Source organism: Rhinatrema bivittatum, chromosome 14 (assembly GCF_901001135.1).
Source record: "Rhinatrema bivittatum chromosome 14, aRhiBiv1.1, whole genome shotgun sequence".
Lineage (NCBI taxonomy): Eukaryota > Metazoa > Chordata > Amphibia > Gymnophiona > Rhinatrematidae > Rhinatrema > Rhinatrema bivittatum.
The window spans coordinates 22,424,776-22,447,322 of NC_042628.1; the positions used below are offsets into that span (position 1 = coordinate 22,424,776).

Below are 22,547 nucleotides of genomic sequence, written 5' to 3' on the forward strand. Positions count from 1 at the left end.
GCTTCAAAGTATTCTTATTATGAGGCTAAAATGTCAGAGCACATGTGAGGCTGCAGATACAGCACTCCAAGCTGCAAAGTGCTGTATCTGCAGCCTCCTTCTTCGACATGACGCTAGTACATTTCTATATAGCTCAGATTTTTTTCCTTTAATTTTTTTGTAAATATCATGTCCACTTTACTTTATTTTGCTGCTGTCTTATTACAGCCGGGGAGGTTTTCCCAGGATGGTGTGTTTCCCGTCAGCATTCAAGAATCAAAGTAATATGTCAGAGAGCATTGGAACAGCCCTTTAACACATACGGACACCACAATTTCTGAAGGGAAAATTCGTTTGTCACCTGCTCGTTCCCCCTCCCCCCCCCCCCCCCCCCCCCCACCATCATAAGGTGCATCCAGCCCGCATGTCTGTTTCTACTGGCATTGATGACTTAGTTCCAGAAAGACCTGCTTCCTCTGGTGTTCTAGGAGCATAAACTACTGCAATGTGTATCAGAAAAGAAACTTTGGGAACTCAATCACTATACTGAGATCAGTGATACGTGATTTTCAGCAAATCTTATAATTCAGTCTCTCTTTATATTCTTGTTTGCATTCAGCTATCATGAACTACTTTTAGGAAGGTGGGGGCAATACATTATAGCCGGTATAGCTCTTCCCCCCCCCCCCCCACCTAGGACTAGATCAGCTCAGCAACACACTAAATGCCATCTCCCCAAGCTCCATTGAGTGCACAGTGTGGTAGAATGAAAGCTCCTTTTATGAAGCCAAAATAATACCAATAGCAGATGTGAATTCGGGGGCGTCGTTGGCACTGGGCACACGGGGCCTATGCCCCAAGTCCCACTGGCAGTGCCCTGAGTTCCAGCCACTCAGCTGACGTGCGGCAGCACGCTGATCAAACGATGATGGTGCGGGCAGCGGTGGCAACGTGGTACGAAGCTACCATCAATGTAGATGCAGGAAGAAGCAGCGGCGCCATGGCAGTGGTCAGTTTTAGGCCACTGAGGACTGAACGCAGATCTGATGCCTCTTTCTTTTCTTCCTGGGTCTGCACCCTGGCTCAGCCAATCGGAAGGCAAAAAGCATCAGCAGGGGTTGGGCTGAGGCCCATGGGCAGGGGCAGCGACCCCTGAGAGCCAGAAGAAATCAAGAGATTATGGTGGAAGAGGGAGGTGAGGGGAAGGGAGGAAGTGGTGTTGACCCTGCAGTGCACAGGCTAGAAGCTGAGGAAGGGAAGCAGCAGCAAACTCTTCAGGTAGGATAAGAGAGAGTCGGCCTTCGTGGATCCAGCAGTGCAGCTCAGCTATGCAGGTCAGAAGAAAGCAGTTGTTATAATTTTCTTTTCTTGGGTAGGTCAGGATACAGAGAGTGGGGTGTCAAGCCTCAGTGGGAATGGAAGAGTAGCGTTCAGTCTTTTCCATCCCCACTAAGGCTTGACACCCTCTCAAGCGGGTCAAGGAGATGAGCTGGGGGAAGGGAAGAGCTTCAAGCCCTGGTGAGGGAGAAGGAAACAAATTGGGGGCAAGGGGTGGTGTATCTGAGATGGGAAGATGTGAGGGGTAAGAGTGAATTGAAGGACTTCAGCCTGGTTAGGGAAAAGAAACCCAGATTGCCGGCAGCCAGTGGAGAGAGAAGCTTGGCATAAGAGGCTAGAGTATGTGTGAGTGTGAGAAAGAGAGGTTGTGTGCATGCGTGAGAGAGGGAAGCATCCATGTTTATTTTATTTTTTATTGGGTTTTGTTTTGTTTTTTTTTTTTAAATATTCAGCTTTTCGGCACTTCAAAGCGGATTACATTCACTGTAGGTATTTCCCTATCCTCAGAGGGTTTACATTCTAAGTTTATACCTGAGGCAAGGGAGGGTAAATAGATTTGCCCAAGTGTGCTTGCACAAGAGAGGGAAGCATGTGTGCGTGTGTGAGAGAGGAGACATTATGTGTGTGCATGCATGAGTGAGGGAGGCATGTGTGATTGTGCATTCATGTAGGAGAGACAGGAGAATGTTTCTGCACCTCTTCTAGTTTACTAATCCAGAAAAATCTCAGGATGTCAGAAAATCAAAAGTTCCCCCATATGGAGTATTATTTGATATGTCTGCTGTTTTGAAATATTTTATTGCCATTTTGGAAATTTTTAAACATTTTTATGAGTTTTAAAATATTGGATGCTCTATTTGTCAATTATTTTGAAATATTCTTTTTATGAATATGGTTTTATTATTATGATTGATGTTTTATATTTCTTGATTTTGTTTGATGTTTTATGAGGAATGTGATGTTTCTGTTTTTCCATTGTTGCACTGCTTACGGAGTCTGCTTCTTGCGGTTTTCAGTTCAATTTTTATCTGTATGTTTCTGTTTAAACTTCATGGTCACTTTATTCTGTATTTGGTGAGGGTCTGTCTGTTCTGCATGTGTGACCAAGGTGAGGTATTCTGCTAGCATGTAGTTTCTGTGTAGGGATCTATGGTAGCCTGGCTCATTCTGTTTTTCTAATATGAGGTGTACTGGTGTTTGTTATGGGGCCTGCTGAATGTTGCCTTTTCATAGGATTTTTACTGTTTGAGTGCTGACAATTAATGCCACTTTGGTACTGTAATTCGGTTTACTCTGGGCTTTTTGAGGACCAAACCCACAACCAACATGCTTTACAATAGGCCTTAATTTTTTTTTTTGGGGGGGGGGGGGAGCAAGGTTTTCTGGCTGGCATCACAATAGTGCATGTAAATATAATATACGTGTGATATTTTTACCTCTGAAGTCTATACTTAGAATGTCTTTTTAATGGAAAATCTTCGTTATTGAGAGAATTCCACCAAAATATACAAACACCATCATGCTGTATGTCCTTTTTTATGTAAAATCTATTTTAAATGTATAATTTTTAATTGTGTGCCCCAGCTGGTATAAGTGGCACCGGCACTCTTGTGCCTCTAACTCACTCCTTCTACCACTGAGACCTGCCTTTTTCCTTCTTGTTTGAATCAGCTCTTTGAATCCATGCAGTGCACGAGAGAGAGAGAGGATTCAGTGGTGGGTGGAAGCGCGGGCCAGGCAGGTGTAGCAGTCTGGCTTGTTTTGTTCTTGCAGTAGGAGATGTATTGGTGTTCTAGGACCTGTTATAATACTTGCACTGTTGGCTTCTCAGATGTAGAATTGTTTCTTTTTGAGTCTTCATGGGTAGCGCTGATTTAGTCTGGCAGATTTGCTCTGGATGGTTTCTGTAGACTTCGAGTGCCTTTTTTTTTTTTTTTTGCTGAATTTTGTATTTCACATTGTGCCTCATAATGGAGAGAGTGGTATTGCTGTTAATGAAGTGACACCAGAATTTGAATATTTTTTGTATGATGAATTGTAAAGTGAAGTGTAATTCCTCTGCTACATCATTTTATTTATTTGCTTTCATTTAATTATCTGCCCTATCAGGATAGCTGCTAGTGGGAGACAATAAATGAATCAGTTAAAAATACAATATCAAAAACAGACAAATATCAAGAGCAGTTCCTACAAATAAAAAGAGAACTTCCCTGGGTATTTTAATTGTGGATTGCCTCACGGCTGCGGCTATTTCTGTTCAATAACTCTGTGAGCAGTATTGCAGAGGGATTAGTAGGAAAAGTTTGTACTTTTGTGGATGTGTCTAAGATCTGCAATGGAGTAGACACCCCTGAGGGAGCAGACAGAATGAGAAGTCTTCTAAGAGAGCTTGAGGCTGTACCTCTGGAAAGATATAGAAGAGAGGCTCCAAAAGTGATGTAGGCGCTGTACCTAAATTCTTATGAAATGAGACTTGAGCTAAATTTTCCTTCTCCATAGGGAATGGATATCAGGCAGTATCTTACCAGTAAGGTCATAATCACAGCAATGTCAGCAGGAGAAGAGAGGGAAACGCAGAGCTGCTAGATCAGGGAGAGCTGTCAGGTGCGGAGAAAATGCTGCGGTAAGGAACCAGAGGCAAAGGCATCAAGTGTCAGGCCAGCTTGTGAGGCTTCTGATTTAGGCGATATCGAGAGAGGTCCAGCGCAGCCAAGGTTAATGCAGTATCCTTATGAGCAATTTGGATTAAAAAAAACCAACCCACTCCTTTCAATATCATTGGTTTGAAAAGCATGGGTGATTGGAATACTCTGTCCCAGAAAATGCTGCGTTTTGTTTTGCATGCAAAAACTTTGGATCAAAACAGAACAGATGTAGTAGTATGGAAGCATTGATTAATCATGGCTTCAAAAACTGGAAGAGAACATTGGACACCTTTAAAGAACATGAAAAGACAGCAGTTCATAAAGCAAGCACGTTGGCGTGGATGGCCTTCAGAGACAATAAGGTGCATGGCAATGTAATGGAACAGTTACAAGCAGCAAGTGAAAATCAAACCAGAGAAAGATGGGCATGCCCCCCAGCGCCATTGTATGTATGGGAAACGAGCAATACCTTATAGAGGTCACGATGAAAGTGAGGAAAGCCATAACAGAGGAAATTTTATTGAGTGCTTAAGTTTACTGGAAAATTTGACCCATTTTTTTCACAATTACCAGCCAATGCTAGCTATACTTCCCCTTCATCTCAGAATGACATGATTGGGTGCTGTTGTGAAGAAGTGACCTGCAGCATAGTCAGTGAATTAAAGAAATCAGGAACGTATGCAATAATAGCAGACTGAAGCAAGGGACAAACATAAGGAGCGGTTAGCCCTCTGTGTTCAGTCTGTTGTTCCAGAAACTGGTGCAGTGGAAGAGCATTTCCTGGGATTCAGTGAATTAAAAGATGCAGATTCAATCACCTAAGAGTGAACGAGTTAGGTCGTCTTCAATGTGTAGCACAGGCTTCTGATAGTGCAGCTCTTATGAGTGGAGGAAGTGGTGTGGGGTTCAAGCTACGTTTCGGAAGTATCACCCAGAAGCTATTTACCTCCATTGTTATGCCCATGAACTCAAGCTGGTACTCTATCACACTTGTAAGGCAATCAAAGAAACTATGATTTTTTTTTAATACGTTTTTTTCTGCATCACTAATACATCGCCAGAAATGTGGTGCTATTCAAGCTCAAGTGGGATTAAAACAAAGCGAACTGGTACAGCTTTCAGATACCTGCTGGTCTTGTCAGGTGCATTTGGTGAATGCACAGATAAAAAAAAAACTTCTCAGCGGTTGTGCAATGCCAGTCAGAAATGAACTGGTTTGTTAGCAAAGCTGCGTAAATTGCCTCTTTATGTTCCATTCTCTGCTCAGCACAACAGAGGGCTTCCATAAGTTGCTCCAAAAAGAAAAACCTTGATTTGGAAAGGCAGTCAGTTTTAAAGGAACTATATTTAACTTTAAAGAACATGAGAATAAATGAAAAGGCAAAAGAAATACACGAGAAAGCAATGACCTCATGACATCCAGGAAAAATAGGGCAAAGAAGAAAGCAAAAACGCATGGATGATTTTATGGTTCAAAATGAGGATGTCAGCCCACCTGATGATTTCAGGACAAAATTATTCTATCCTTGTTTAGATCGGATGCTTTCTAAACTTGACCAGCAGTTCTCTAGCATCAAAGAAGAGCTAATGATGGGATTTCAGCCATGCAGTCCACTCTCACAAAACTTTCTCTCTGTAGAGGACTTAACTGCACTTGATAAATGCAGCTAAAGCTTGAGGAAGTACTCGTTGCTAAAAAATTACTTTGTCCATAAACAAGAAAATCTCCCCATGGAAAATGTCTACCAGCTTTTAGACCCTCTCATGTGTCCAACCTTAAGGAAAGTGCTACAAGTTGCATTTACTATGCCAGTGAGTAGTGTAGCTGTGAAAGATCATTCAGTGCTGTAAGACAACTACACACCCGGCTGAAAGGCATGATGGGACAAACCAGACTACAACATCTGGCAGTGCTCTGGAAAGAAGAAAGTGTGTTGGATTCTGTCATTCACCACTTTGCTGGCTTACAAAACAGGCGACATAGACTGATGCTTTCAATATAATTTCTAAGTTAACAGTTTATATTATGTTAAATATATGACCCCCTTTTTCAGGATCCTCTGTATTTCCAGGAGGGGCTATGTTCGGGAAATGTAAAATCCTGCAGTTCTGAAAATGTTTTATATATTTTGTTCTGTTATACAATCTCTTTGTTGTTCTTTACCTGTACTTTTACTATCAGTAGATACAGTAAACACTTACAATAATGTAAAGTATGATGTCTAATGTATTTTTAGAAGACTGTGCTTGGAGGGAGGAGATAACTGTAAGTCTTCAATGTATTTATCAGACTCTTGAGGGGGGGGGGGGGATCCTAGAAGGACCTATGGGCCTGTGCCCGGATCTTTTAAGTACCTAGCAATGTTGTGCAAATATAATAAACTCCTTCCCCTTCTGATTTTGTTTAAAACAACTAAAGCAGAGCCATTGAGGGACTCACATTGTCATTTTAACTGAAAAGGTTTAGCTTAAAACAGCAAAAGGGAATGTCAATTAACTCTTTTTGTCAACAATATGCCCACTTGTCCCAAGAGCTCATGGTATGTACACCCTTCAGTCAACTGTGTTCTGAGCAGTGCTGGATTGCGTTTTGGTTGGACACTATCGACAAGACGTGCAGCCGTGGCTTACCAGTCTGTTGTAATCTTTTTGTTTCCCACATACAGGATTCATTTTATGGCTCATCAATTTATTCTCTCTTTATCTTCTCCCCACCAGAGACACACAACCTACTGGAGAGGCAGCCAGCAAAAGCAGCCAAGCAAAAGCAACTTCGCGCTTCCCAAAACTCTCTCGGAGCCATCAACGAGAGCCACGAAACCTGGAGCCCCAGAGTGGTGACCTCTGACCATTTGACTGTGAATGCCGGCGGCGTTGCATCCTTCAAGCTGCCCTGCGATTCTAAGGCTCCTCCTGGGGGAGAATCCACCTGCGCTGGGTTTAATTTTGAAAGAAGACCCTGAGTGCTAAAGTTGGGCTTTCTGCTTAACCAGGTCACTTCCAGAGCAGCACTCATTTTCTCCAAGGAAGTGGAAAAGCTCTTTACAACAAATCATTACACACTTCGTTTGTTTTGTAAACCAGTGCATATGCTGTTTCTTTTGCACTCTGAAAATTGCCTTGCTAACCAACTTTCTTTTTCAGAATAGTGCTTGCAGCCAGAATTTACATTCTGATGTGTAGTTAGGTTTTCCAGGAGTATATGCACAAACAACCAGAGTCAAGGGTTGTGCTTTTAATTTTTTTTTTTGCTCTCATCTTTACAAACTCATTCCTGGGTTATCAGAGCGCAGCATAATAATATACATTTAACACATTCCTTTCAGAAATCAAATGACTGTTAATTTCTCTACACGTAATTGTCTACTTCCTGCAGGTACCTTTTTATTATTTTCAAAAAGCAATTTATAGTTGTCATAAAATAAATTTTCTGATTAACTTCTGGTAGCAAACTTGCACACAGAATAATAATTCTAGTACATTAAAGCTTGAGCTATTCTTTCTGTTTTGTAGTTTGTTTTGCAGGGAGAAGTGGAAGACACTGAGCATTCAATGAAACACAAAGGACATTTTTTCATGTTGCTTGCTGGTCTGAATTTGTTGCTGGCTTTCTCCTTTGTATAAAGGTACCATCTCAGGACTAGAGCAAGTAAGGGTTGGGGGCCCTCTCCCTACTATTACTACATGGGAAGAAAATACATTATGTACCTAATATGAAAGTGCCTAATTAACACTCAGAAACCTTTATAGAAAACGTACTTCTTGTGCTATCTGTAAAGGGTTAAGGTAGCTGACAAAACCTGCAGAATAAATGCTGCATAGTTATGATGTGGATTCATCGCAATCCAGTTCACAACATCAATAACTGTATTTCTCCAGCCTTTAAAAACACAGTTCAGTTATCTGTTTTTTTTTTCCCATATTTATCTTGACCTGTATATACTCACATTTTCTTAAAAAAAATGTAAAATAATCAAAATAGGCTACATCATCCTACAGAGTTGTTCTTAGATAATATGTGAGTGCACTGTGAGTGGGACTTTGTCATTTTGCCACGTTGTAGTCTAGATGAATAGAAACACAGAAGAGAAGAATCTGTAAAGTACTCAATCAATGTCTTTTTGTGCAAGTAGAGATCAAGGAATTTGAGTGCAACAGGAACGCCTGTATAATTGTGAAAGGAAATAATGTGGATTGGAAAGAATAACAAATGGACATATGGGGAACAGATATTCTAGAGAACGTATACTGTCCCAACAGCAAGATACGTGCTAACAAAAGAATTGCAGTACTTCTTAGTTTGCAGCACTGGTTTCTGCCATTAGAGTATCTCCATAAAACAGTATTAGAGCGTTTTTTATAAAGAACTTCAAGGAGCATAGATTTCGAAAAGAACAAGTATCCATCGCAATATTAATGTGTATGCATATTGGGAGAAACGTTTGTGATGTGTATAACCTCGGGATAAATGGATCAGATAGGAAGCTTATATCAATTAATGCCTAATGAGTCTTTCGAGGTTGGTATTTATTAAAGTAATTCCTGGGAAATGCACAATAATATCACTCTGGAAGGACAACGAAACCCCCTCCCCCACATTTTCCAATGAGATGTAAGCGCTTGAATGTAAGTGAAAAGATTATAATTTGTAGTCTTGTATGCCTAATATTGCTTATTAGCATCAAAATACAATGCGAATGAACTGAAAGCACCATGTTGTAGAGAGTCTTTTGTGGAGCTCTTGGTTATATATTGCCTTGTTTACAACACCAAGCTGGAAATATCTTCAGAAACTCAGCCCACCATCCGTGGCACTGTTTATTTTATCTCAGCTTTCTCTGAAGAGCTGCAGCTGGTATGGGAAGAGCCTTGGCAAAGACAGACTTGTGATATAAATGGACAGCAATGTGCATGGTCTTCACAAAATAAGGGGGAAAAAAACCCACTGTTCTTTTTTTTTTTTTTTTTTGTTACTTTAATGAGTCACTGAAAATTAATTGTAACCAAATTTTGACCTTAAACCGGCAGTATTAAGCAGAAGAAAAAGAAGCTAAATTTAAATCACCTCCTTTTGCAGTTAAAATCAGTAAGATCCTACTTTCCTGGTTTTTATTTTTTTAATTTACTGTCTGAGGAACTATTAAATGTTTGCATTTTATTTTAAATTCCCCTTCCTTAGCAAGTGTCTGCATTAGGAATCTGAAGTCAGTTGAGGTACTGCTAATCTTTATAACCCCACACCAGTGTTACACTGACGAAACATGAATATGCTGGGTCTTGCTGATTTAAAATCATGTGGTGTGTGACCGCTTAGCAGGCGCTGGAAAATTCAGATTGCACTGCTTTCACTTTCTCTAGTGATCTGGTGAGAATTCTTGTTTAAAGTGGGGATAACATTTATGGGATCTTGGTTAGTAATAATCTTTCTTTATTTAATACACTGATTTTCTATAAAATCAAAACACTTAAATTGTGATTTCTGCTAATGGGAATTTGGAATGGTGTAGTTTAACATTCACTGAGCAGGATGATGATCTTACAGTGCATGGATCCCTTGGGTTGGAAGTTACCAGGGAGTTGGTTTGAAGGAGGTCATGTGATCTCAAAGAAAGGCCCTTCTCATGTATTTGAGGGCTCGTTTCTCTGTGCTACGCCATCTCCGCTGGAAATATATTTTCTAAAGGAACAGGCCTTTTCCTTTGGCAAAACTCTTTGCGCAATTTTGAGAAAGTCGTGTGCTTGAAGGGGGGAAGGGTCTGTGTTTGAACAATCCTGAAATAACTAAAGGGAGTTATCTGGTTTGGGAGAAAAATCCCAGTTCTGTGCTAGTGAAGGATTGCAAGCAGGACAGTTTATTGCATTATTGATGGTTGGTCACATTTCACACTTGATGCAGCATAACATACATAAACTGATTTTATAGCCCTGTTATACTATAAAGGTTTCGTATCACTGTGTTGCTGTTATGTCTTTGCGTCAGTTTTATTACCCGGTGGTCTTTCCTCTTAATGCCACAAAAGCTCACGTAACCAACCTAACCCGACCGCTTGCCACCAGTACAATCTGCTAAACCTCTCTTTAGCCTCCGACCGCTTGCCACCAGTACAATCTCCTAAACCTCTCTTTAGCCTCAGATCGCTTGCCACCAGTACAATCTCCTAAACCTCTCTTTAGCCTTGATTCCATCTGAAGAGAGGTTTAGGAGATTGTACTGGTGTCCATGATGGCAGCAGTTTGCATGACTATGTTGTGTGTGAGCTTTCTGCCTCCCCTCCCCCACTGCTTATTACTCAGAAATAGCTTCATCTAGGGAGTCTGAAACTCTGGGGGTGTCGAGGGACTGAAGTAAGGATGTGGCCTTTCTAGTTTCGATGAATGTGACATTACTTAGTTAGGTTGGTAGATATGGCACAGAAATGCGTACACAGGAAGCTATGGAGAGACCAATCTTTAGAATCTGTTGGTTTCTAATTGTTTTTTTTTTTTTAATCATTTATTCTTCTTAAATTCACCACCACCAATCTGACTGTGCGGAAATTTTGGGGGTTATGCGCGTGACTGCGCCTTGCACGCGCTGCACGCATTTTACAAAGGGTCCAGCCACACGCGGAACCCCCATTATGCGCCGAAGTGCCAGGCCTGCTGAGAAGGGTGGCCTAGGGGGCGTGGTCGGGGCGGGCCAGGACAGCGCGCGCTGGCAGCCGGCCGGCGCACGGAAAATACTTCTGCTCTGGGAGGATCAGTAAGTATTAAAATAAAAAATTGGGGGCTAGGTAGAGTTAGGTTAGGGTTCCAGGAGGAGAGGGGAAAAGGTAGGAAGGGTAGGGTTAGGGAAGGGTCCTACTTGCGTCGCCGCATGCACTTTATAAACCCCCCCTCCTCCCGCGAGCGAGCGAACGAACGAGTCACAGTCCGCCCGCACGTGTGCACGCGGATGTTAAAATCCAGCGCGCACGTGCCCGCGCATATTGTATTTTATAACTTGTGCACGTGGCTTTGAAAATCTACCTTCAAGGGCCTCATTTACTAAGCATTTTTCCATAGACTCAGAAGGGGGGAAACGTTAATAAATCAGGTCCTAAACTTGTACCTGGGGGCAAAGGAGGGATGAAGTGACTTGCCCAAGGTCAGAAGGAGCATTAACAGAGTTTGAACCCCGGTTCTGAACCCACTAATCACTCCAGGAGGACAGAAAAACACCTCAGTTAATAGAATGACACTCACTTGATTTTTCCCCTTCCCCTTCCCCTTTTTTTTTTTACTACATTCTTGTTAGTGATGCATATTAATTACTTTTTGCAGCTTCTTAAAAGATTATAAATAGTTGCTGTTTTTTCCATTTTTGAAAATGCAGATTAACAGACATAAGGCCTTGTTTACCAAGACTTGTTCTCTGAGACGCAAGAATGGGAGAACACGCTTAGGAATCCGTCTTTGCCGTGCGTTCTAATATCATGTTCAGCTCCATTGCAGGGCCCGTTCCATAATGTATGCATATTTCATGCTGAAACCATTCTCTTTAGCCTGCTTTTCAAAGGGAAGAAAAGGCTTATGAGATTGGGGTGTGAGTGCGTGTCAGGGGGAACTGTTAAGATGCTCACAGACATTCGCAATCGGGAAGTAGATCAATTTCTCATTTAATGCTGCATATACATTATAGTATGAATGACTTAGAGAATCTCTAATCCAGTGCCATGACTCATTAAGATCATTTTCTCGCTTTTGTCTCCCTTACATTAATATTATATTACCATGTTTCAGAAGAAATCAACTCTGAATTACTCTGCTTTATAAGTGGCAAATATTGACTAATATTGAGGCTTACAATGGGAAATAGTTGGAAAAATGATTGACATGATTAAATTGTCCAGAGGTTGAAAGAAATATTCCTCTCACTTGCCATTGTCTTCTCCAGCAGTTTACTTTTGTTATTTGTTTTTTGTAAGTGATGTGGATCCTTGTTGCTGTAGTTAGGTTGGCGCAGCCTATAGGTGGACCCTGTAAGCCCTCTCTGACAGCTGGTGGAGGTTTGCTGGTAAGAGATGGGTCTAGGGCTTCACCTTTCACTAGCCCCACACATTGAGCCCTTGGGTTCTGGGGACCAGCAGGACTTAGGTGAGAGTCTCTGAGGACTACAAAGGCGGACGTCCAGGGCCAAGCAAGGAAGATCAGTGTCCAGGCAATGGTCAGAGGCAGAAGGAGATCAAGCATAGTCAGGGTCCAGGCAAAGGGTAAGAGGCAGGCGGCATTCAGGTGAAGTTAATATCCAGGCAAGAGGTCAGTCCAGGTGGTCAGGCCAAAGAGGGTACAAGGACAAGGCAGGAGGGACCAACACAGTAGGATGAGGGGGTCTTATTAGGTAAAATTCCAAAAGCGTGAAAATACTTACAAACTAGGGCAGGTGGAATTGTTGTGACTTACAAAACAGAAAACACAAGGGTAGATTTTTTTTTAAAAAGCGCGGTGTCCGTGTGTACGCGGTTCCCGGCACGTGCACACATGGACGTGGCTATTTTATAACATGCACCCCGGATTTTAATATCTGCGCATGCATCTGCAGGCGGGAGAACTCTTTTGCGCGCAGGGGATATTTTTAAAATTACGCATGGCGACGCGATTTGCTTTTTCCCAGTTCCCTATACCCCTACCTGGCCTTCCTAACTTTTCCCCTCTCCTCCCCGACCCCTAAACCCTCCCTAACTTTTTTAACTTTTTAAATTTTTTTACTTACGTGGTCTAAGGAGCAGACGTAAGTTCCACGCGCTGGCCAGCTGACGGCGCGCGCTTCCCCAGGACAGTGTCTAATGGCACTGTCCCGGCCTGGCCCCCATCCTGCCCAAACCCCACCCCTCCGGCCCACCCCTTTCTTCTGGCCTGTCACTTCGGCACGTATTGGGGGTTACGTGACGCGTGTGGCTAGGGCCCAGCCACACATGTATCCCCTAAATTTTATGCGTGCGGGCCTTTTAAAATTCGGGCGATAATGAATTTTGATCAGATATATTTTCACACATTTGGTCTAAGAATATGTTAACTTTCATATATTGGTCACCTTAACAACTAGAAGGAGCTGCGGCCCTCATGTGGGTCTATTTTTAAAATATTTACCCAGCCAACTTCCAAAGTTCACCTGGCAAACCTTGAGTGTGAGTTTTCCCTCAATAACCATCTAAGGGGGTCATTTTCTAAAGGGATTGCATGCGAAAAGGGACTTTTCGCACGCGATACCTAGATCGGGGCGGATTTCGCACCAGAAGGGGAGGAGTCGGGGCAGCGTTGGGGCGGACTCCGCAATGACTTCGCTGACTGCAAAAGGTAAGACTCCTTATCGCCGCCAGTAGCGCACCCAATAGCATCACCTGTCACGGTGGCGCTATCGGGTGCGAAAGCCGGCAGTGATAGCACCGCGGAGGTGTGATCGCTGCTGGCTTTCGCAGGCCCGTCCCCCGCTTCGCCCGCCCCCAGTTATCACCAGATTCTCTAAAGTCTGCGACCTTAGAAAATCCAGGCCTAAATTTGTCTTCCTAAATTCACAGGGTGCACAGATTTAACCATTCAGAAAGGGGGCAGCTCTGGTGGCATTCCCAGGGTGGGTTTTCGAGTTAGACGATCAACGTAAACTTTGAGCGCTCGGTTGTCAAAATTTAACTGGACAGCTCTGGCTGCACAACTAAATCTAGCTGGACAAATTTTGTTTGCGTAGATGTAGGTGAATATTTGAGCCACAAACCTAGCCAGTCAGATTCTGCTGAAAATGTGGTTAGAGATAACCAGATGAAATGATTTGGTTATTGTTGCCACTCAGCAACTTAGTGAAAATGAACCCTCATAGTTAATATCCCTAGAGAAGCTTTAATTTCTACATACATTGCTATAGTACTTATTAACTGTACATTTTTATAAGCGTTCAAAAATATTGTTCCAATCTCAGAAATAAGCTTTTTTTTTGCAGTAAACATGACATTAATTTGATACCTACAGTATTTATATTTTTAACATTTAATTGCATCATTACTTTATTTGCACTTTTAAATGCCACAGTTTTGCATGTGTGTTAATAGAATAACATTTTATAGTATATCTGCCATATTGGGTCCTATTCTTTTTAGTAATGTAATTTCTTAGTCAATCATTGGGAGTGTTTAACAGAACTCAGCCAAGACATGGGGGATTTACGGAAACCTTTAAATGACAGAAAATGACACCTTTATTTTATTTTACTTTACATAATCAATTCATATATTTTCCAATATGGCTGTTTTTAGCAAATAGCTTACTAGAAGACCACTGAGACTTCATTACAGCTGTGGTTCTCAATCCAGTCCTTGGGACATACCCAGGAATTTGGGTTTTCAGGATATTTACAATGAATATGTGTGATAGATTTGCATGCCCTGCCTCAACTGTATGCAAATCTATCTCATGAATATTCATTATGGCTATCCTGAAAATCAGACCGGCTGGGTGTGACCTGAGGGCTGGGTTAAGAACCACTGCACAGTGCACTACAGTAGCCACAGAAAAAATTACTTTTAAAGCGGTGTTTTAACGTACTGCCCTGAAGCTGACCAGCAGTTTTACTATATTGAGCTGTTCCTCTCTGCATGTACAAAACCTCTGTATTTTTTCCTGCAGCACACACCGAAATGTCCTACCTCCCCCAGCAGGTCTTGAACTTCTGAGCTCTGTCTGCACCTGCAGTTCTTCTGCCTGTCTCTGAGAGAGCTCATCTGGGGACAGAAAATGGGGAATTCAGTTTTTAAAATTACACAGGCAATTGCTCTTTAGAGTTATTTAGTCCACAAAAGGGTGCACAGTGGTACATAATAGACATTACTGCTCAGAAAGCACGCCTAATATACTAGGCTATGTCCAAACTGTAGCATGTTGGCTTTCATTAAATGGAAGTCATTATTCTCTTCTGTAATGTGCAGAGTTGTAGACATATTTGTTCATGGAAAAAAAAATGGTGTTAAAGCGCATGTAGCTGCAAAAGTTTCCTGGCTGTATGAGTTTTTGTGTGACCGCAGTGTATTAAAAATCTGCTTTAGAACGTTGATACACCTAGGGCTACTACAATTTTCTTGTCTCTCTGACAGACAATGCCAAAGAACAAGTTTCTTTTCACAAGGTACTGCGTTGTTTGTTGTTTTTATTTACAGCAACTTGCAAGGCATTTTTTGAAGGAAAATAGCATTTTGAAAACTGAACTTGTACCAATACATTCTGGATTTCGTTTCTCAGATGTATGAATCTTCATGAAAACTTGTCCTTTTAGCAATGCAGACTGTGTTCTAGGAAAAAGTAACGAGGAGAAGCCCAGTCTTCATCTCATTGAGGCAAGGTTCATTAAATGTGTATGGTGGCTTATAAGAATGGCTTATCAGTGAAGTAAACAGCACCCTTTGGAAGCCAACAGTACAGTACATTAATTAAATGATGAGTCCTAATTAGAAACCATTTTTCTCACGTTACTGCTTTCTTTTCTGTATTTCCAAACCTGTACAGAACTGACGTAATGCTTGCCTTACATGCTTAATGGAAATTTATCACAAAACTCAATGGAATTTTTGCACTGATCTGGCTTTTATAAAATACCATTCAGTTTTTCCTCATCACTTTTAATATATTGTACAATATGATCAAACTGTTAAAGCTTTATTGTAAAATACTATATTTACATTATTGCAAACATTAAGGAAGTTATTTAACAGTTTATCTTATTGTGTAAACATTTAAAAGGCTATTGACACTATGTGCAGTAATAGTGATTTATTCTTTTGGAGATAATGCATTAAAATACTTTTAAACACTGCATAGGTTAAATTTCTCTGAAACAGAGATCAATTGGTTTCCACAATCAAGGAATATAATAGACCAACAACTAATAAGAGAAGTAAACTGGCATATAATATTATGAGGCTGATCATGTGCATTCAATGTAAACCTACAATTACAACTTGTTTACAAATGAGAAGTGTTTATTAATAAAAAAAAATATTGTGAAAAGAAGACTGTATAAAAGACCATTCATTGATGCATACATTGGCGATATGTGTCTTCAAAGTTCATCAGTGTCTGTGACTGCTTATTGGATTATGCTTATTAGAAATCCTTCTAAATCATCCACTTGAGCGAGCATTACCTCTTGACAAGCACCAGAGCATATTAGAGTTAGAGATCTCTCTCTCGAAGGCTAAAGCAGTCGACCTGGATCACTACAGGAGAGAGCAGCAAGGATTGATTCCAGGCACTTCCTGGTTGCCAATAAAACTGAAAGTTACCATCCCATCCTAGATCTAAGGACCTTGAACAAGTATTTCATGAAAAAAAAAAGTTTAAGGTTGTTATCCTGGGTACTGTAATGTTTTCATCAAACAAAGGAGACTGATCATGTTCTTTGGATTTGAAGGAAGCATGCACACACATATTACATCCAAACCACAGGGAGTATGTCTGATTTGTTGTAGGGAAGCACAACCCCTAGTACTGCATACTGACTTATGGCCTAGTGTAAGTCCCATGGATGTTTCTGAAATGTCTAGCTGTCATTATAGCACTTTTGTACAAACTAGAGGCTCACATAGCAGCATAGTAAATAACTGCAGTTAAAGACCAAATAGGTCCATCCAGTCTGCCCAGGTAGAATTCTAACTACCTCCCCATGTCTTCTGTTTAGGATTGTAACTGCCCCTCCATATGGGTTACCACCATGCAGAAATGATACACCAAAATTACCACCGGATACCTTGCTGCTTCATTTCCTTCCTCTAGGCACTAGGCATCCGCTGTTTATCCCATGCCCTTTTGAATTTATTTACCATGCTTGTCCTCACCACCCCCTTCAGGGAGGGCATTCCAGGCATCTACCACCCTCTCTGTGAAAATGTATTTCCTGATATTGTTCCTGAATCTATCCCCCGCACCCCCCTTTGGAGCTTTATGTCATGACTCCTAGTCTTACATCTTCTTTTCTACTGGAAAAGGTTAGATTCCTGTGCATTATTAACATCTTTCAGGAATTGAGAAGTCTGTATCATATCCTCCTGTCTCTCCTGTAGGGCATACATAATTAGGTCCTCAAGTCTCATGTCATATGTTTCTGTATGTGGAGAATTGGTTGATCAAGAGCACTTCTTGGGTAGGAGTAGATGAATCCATGCACAAAACCATTCAGGTGTTGGAAGTACTAAGATTTGTTTTCAATTACCCAACGTCCAGTCTGAGCCTAACTCCTCATTTGGAATACCTAGGTGAGCCATAACTCCAGCTAGGGCTTTCCTCCCTACCATCAGAAGTTTTCACATACAGGCCGATACAGTACAGTGTGCTCCGTCAGAGCGCACTGTTAACCCGCGTTTGGACGCGCGTTTTCGACATGCTAGCTTTACCACTTACTCAGTAAGGAGTAGTAGCGCGTCGAAAACGCGTTATTACACCCCCCCCCCCCCCCCCCCCCGAAACTAATGGCGCCCGCAACATGCAAATGCATGTTGATGGCCCTATTAGTTATTCCCACGCGATTCAGTAAGTAAAACGTGCAGCCAAGCCGCACATTCTACTTTCAGAAATTAGCGCCTACCCAAAGGTAGACGTTATTTTCTGCCGGCGCTGGGGAAGTGCACAGAAAAGCAGTAAAAACTGCTTTTCTGTGCACCCTCCGACTTAATATCATGGCGATATTAAGTCGGAGGCCCCAAAAGTAAAAAAAAAAATTTAAAAAAAAAATTTAAAATCAGCCTGTGGCTCGCGGGTTGAATACCGGACGCTCAATTTTGCCGGCGTCCGGTTTCCGAACCCGTGGCTGTCAGCGGGCTCGAGAACTGACGCCGGCAAAATTGAGCGTCGGCTGTAAAACTCGCTGACAGCCGCCGCTCCTGTCAAAACAGAGGCGCTAGGGATGCGCGAGTGTCCCTAGCGCCTCTTTTTACCACGGACCCTCATTTGAATACTAAATCGCGCGACTTTTACTGTATTGGCCTGATAGTGAGGACCGTATTGAGTGGTGCGGCAAGCAGGTAGATAGCAGGGTGTCTTTAGCCAGGATATTTAGCAGGTCTTACCTGAACAAATCTATCCAGCTGAAGATAGCCTGGTAACTTTAGGAGAGCGATCCACGAGACCAGACTTACCCAAGTAGCACACAACTGGGGCCGATGCAATACCCTGCGCAGCAGCTAGTGCACGGTTTAACACACAATTGGACGTGTGTTTTGGACACGTGTCCATAACCCCTGATGCAATACGGGGATCAGCATGTCCAAAACGTGTGTAGCTAATAGTGCTCGTAAAATGTACATTCCATGTAGATGAGGCTATTAGCTAATCCCAGCGATGCAAAACGTTTTCTGCGTGGCCAATGTGCCCATTGCAACGTGGCAAATTTTACATTGGCCCAGGGCTGGCGAAAAAGGTATACTCCACAGGGGCGCATTGAAAAAAAAAAGAAAAATCCTGCTTTCTGTGATTCCTCCTAATAGTATCGTAGCAATTCTAAGTAGGAGGAACCAAATAAAGCAGCTTTAGTTAAAAAAAAAAAAAAAAAAAAACCCCAAACAATCAAGTTTTTGGAAAAATAATTCTGGATGCCCCAAAGACACACACAACATACACCCATATATAGGGAATGATGACTGTTTTACAGGATTGTGATTCTTAGCACAATATCAACCAAGCAAAAAGTCGTATCAGCCCTTCTTTATTAGCTATTTCAGGGGTTCTCTGCCCAGTCCTCAGGACACACCTAGCCAGACAAGATGCCAGGATGTCCACAATGAATATGCATGAGATAGATTTGCATGCACTGCCTCCATTGTATGCAAATCTTATCTCATGCATATTCATTGTAGATATTCTGAAAACTTGATTGGCTAGGTGCGTCCAGAGGACTCAGTAGCTGAATGTAATCCACTTTGAAATGCCTGAAATTGGAATATAAATCAAACAAATAAATAAATGTTCAACCTGCATTTGAATGGAGCAGGTAGATCAGATTAATTGTAAGTGCTGTAACAGTGCAGTCTAAAATAGACTTTGACATAGTACCCCAAAAGCAGCACCATGGCAGTTTTATAAAAATGGTTTAGCTTGACCAGCTTCTTTTTTTACATCATGTTGTTACTTTCTCTTTGTAGTGATGCTGAATATTAATTATTTCTTTAAGACTTGCATGTTTGCCAGATCTTAAAATAGAAATAAATATTGAGTGGGCATTTTGCTGTGTTTGTGCTAGAACCTGGATTGTAATGGCAATATGAAGCCTCTGTAATTAACACAGGGAGCTCTTTCATTCACAGAAGCAAAGCAGTGAAGTATGTTTGACTATAGCTGTCATTAAGCAAGTTTGAAGCATCCCTAATTGTGACACACCGATGGAAAATAGCAACAAAGTCCTGTGGGGATATGTCAACCATGACAAGTATCTAGCTATGTGGTGCCTACCACACACTGTTCAGGCTTCCATGCACTATGAAAATCTGGTTATGAAGATGTATACAGAGGAATTTTACCTGCGAAAGGCCCCTTACAAATGAGCTACAACAAACAGTGCTGTCATGAAACATAAACGAATGGAACCACAATGTGTGTTTATGACTGGAATGCTGTGGCAGTGCCTAGGTTTGGCCTGTGCTAGCTACCTAACTTTCTTTCCCTGACATAACACCCCCCTCAGCGCTGTCCAGTTCTTAAGTGCCTTTTCAAAATAGGCTCCTAATGTTAGGCACTAAAACCCAGGGGTTTTCCATAGGTGTCACTTTAGGCACCTAACACCCAAACTTAGGGCCCTAAACCCTTTGAAAATTGGCCTTGTGGTGCCTTTGTGGATGCTTTTCATCACATCCCTTTCCCTGCATGCACTATAGAATTTTATGGAACAGCCAGGTAACTTCTTTGTAAACACTTTTGGTCATAAACTTCTATGCCAGAAAAGGAAACTTGAGATTTTTGTTCTAAAGCTCCCTGGGCCTGGGCTATATGGGGAAAAGCTATTGAACTAGCAGCCAAACTCCACGATCAATCACTATTTTTCAAGCCCATGGCCATCTTGCTTCCCACCTCAGGGGTACCAGCTCCTATGTACAGTTTTATTTGTATGCCCTGGGTTTTCAGCTATGTACACAAAATCAATGAACTATTTGTGTGCTGCAATTAGCAGCCATTGAAAGAAAGCATGTTGCTTTATTTTTAAATGGCCAGCTGCTCTCAATTTAGTAAGATCTGTTCAAGCAGATTAGAAAATAAATGCAGTGAACCTTAAAGTGTGGAAGATGAGGGAGAGAGTTAAGAAGACTGAATGATGCTAATTCTATCGTCTTTGTCATGGCAGCAGAGCATGTGGAAGAAACAGAGGACCCAGCAGTGTCCCAACCCTTGTACTGGAATTTATCTCATGCGTGTTCATGGCTGTCTGGGGGTAGCGGAGACAAGCACCGCTGTTGCAGTCACTGCTGAGTACTTCTGCTTTTTCTATTTCATTTGTTTCCACGGCAAAGGTGATGGTCTTGGTGTATCCTACTGTCGGTAAATCTATTAAAACTCTGTCAGGATCTTTTTACCACCTGGCTCCTATCTGGTCTGCTTCTTTCTTTATTTTCATTTCATTCATTCATTTTTCTTTCCTGACTTTCTGTGCAAGCACTCAATAAAACATAGGCAATTACAAATATAACACACTATAATACAGAATCAAAATAACACTATGAAATAAGTCCACATTCCTGCAGTATAATACTGACATACCGTGCATAGATCCTCATACCAACAGTAAACTACCCCAATGCCAGTAAAGCCCTACTAACGCATAGCAGCACAGAACAGAGTAGCGTCCCCTAGTATGCGAGTGAAAAGCAGTTCTCAAGCATGAAATAGAGCAAAACCTGCAAAACAAGAAAATGTCATTAGAAATGAACTGCCTCCCAGCACCATAACTCAACCAGAACACCTCCTCCACCCCGATCTCGAGGCCTACCTCCTGCACTCTCTTAGAGCAATCTACATATCTGGTTTTTTTCTTAACTTTATAAAGTTTTACGCATATTTGTGCATCAGTTTTTACTCAGCTTTTATATCTGAGTTTCTATTCAACCACTGCTTGTCTCAGCACTAAGGAAAAGAACCGAACTTTCAAGTGACTTCTGAATGACAGCAATTCCTCTACGAGACAAACGTGTTGGAGAAATGTATTCCATGAGAAGACCTGGTTACATGTGGCAACCAATTTTGTCTCTTTACTGGAGGGGAATACTCAGCTGATTATTTGATGGAGAGTGAAGTAATTTCTTCCTTCATCTGCATCTTTTCATATTAAGTTTCATGGTACTTCTGCCCATTTTCCTGCACCATGCTCACTAGATCGGACTGAAGTAGTCACATCCAGTGATTCTCAACCCAGACTCTGAAGCCTGCCAAACAGTTCTGGTTTTCAGGATATCCAAACTAAATATTTACATTCCATGTTTCAAGTTCATTTGCATATTTTGCTTACTCTGTAAAACTAGACATGTTGGAAGTGCCTCTAGGATTGGGCAGAGGACCACCGGATGAAAAGCAGAATGAGAGACGTTCATATCAAAGTGGAGAAAAATGTTTGTACTTTTATAGCAGGTCTGCTACTTCTAATGCTATAGTTAATAGTGTGGTTAAGTAGGCCAGGGGGAGAAGGTGGTTAAAGAGATGAGATCTGAACACTCAGAGCATTCAGTACAGTATGAATGGTAATATATGGTATACCTAGATTTCCAGAAAGCATTTGACAAAGTCCCTCATGAGCAACTTCTTAGGAAATTAAAAAATCATGGGTTAGGGGGCAGTGTCCTATTGGTTAAAAGATAGAAAACAGAGAGTAGGACTAAATGGTAAATTTTCCCATTGAAGAAAGGTGAATAGTGGAGGGCCCCAGGGATCTGTTCTGGGACCACTGCTTTTTTAATATATTTATAAATGACCTGGAAATGGGAACAATGAGTGAGTTGATCAAATTTGCCAATGACACAAAATTATTCAAAGTTGTTAAATCAGAAGAGGAATGTGAGAAATTGCAAGAGGACCTTGCAAAACTGGGAGAGACTGGGCATACAAATGGTAAATGAAATTTAATGTGGACAAGTGCAAAGTGATGCACTTAGGGAAGAGCAACCCAAATTATAGCTACATAATGCAAGGCACATTAGGAGTCATATTTAGGAAAAGGATCTAGGTATCATGGTTAATATATTGAAATTTCTGCTTAGTGTCCAGCAGCAGCCAAGAAAGCAAATAGAATGCTAGGAATTATTAGGAAAGGAATGGAGAATATAACAGAGAATATCATAATGCTTCTGTATCGCTCCATGGTGTGACCTCATCTTGAGTATCGTGTTCAGTTCTGGTCACCACATCTCAAGAAAGAAATAGCAGAATTAGAAAAGTCACAAAGAAGGGCAACCGAAATGATAAAGGGGATGGAACAATTCCCCTATGAAGAAAGGCTAAAGAGGTTAGGGCTCTTCAGCTTGGAGAAGAGACGGCTGAGGGAGAGATATGATAGAGGTCTATAAAATGAGTGGAGTGAAACAAGTAAACTTTAATTGGTTGTTTCCTTTTTCA

At 41.5% G+C, this 22,547-nt stretch overlaps 2 protein-coding genes across 4 annotated transcripts in view; one reads left to right on the forward strand and one right to left on the reverse strand.

The window, feature by feature from the left end:
- The window catches only part of SNX29 (sorting nexin 29), a 464,358-nt gene extending 448,384 nt beyond the window's left edge, over positions 1-15,974 (forward strand). For all 3 annotated transcript variants that reach the window (XM_029577102.1, XM_029577103.1, XM_029577101.1), the window contains one exon: positions 6,681-15,974. In XM_029577102.1, coding sequence (XP_029432962.1) covers positions 6,681-6,810 — 130 coding nt within the window. In that variant the 3' untranslated portion in view covers positions 6,811-15,974. The remainder of the gene's footprint in view (positions 1-6,680) is intronic.
- CPPED1 (calcineurin like phosphoesterase domain containing 1) overlaps positions 14,478-22,547 on the reverse strand; it is a 127,604-nt gene continuing 119,534 nt past the window's right edge. The window contains exon 4 of the mRNA XM_029577106.1: positions 14,478-14,692. Within this exon, the coding sequence (XP_029432966.1) occupies positions 14,508-14,692 (185 nt within the window). The 3' untranslated portion in view covers positions 14,478-14,507. The remainder of the gene's footprint in view (positions 14,693-22,547) is intronic.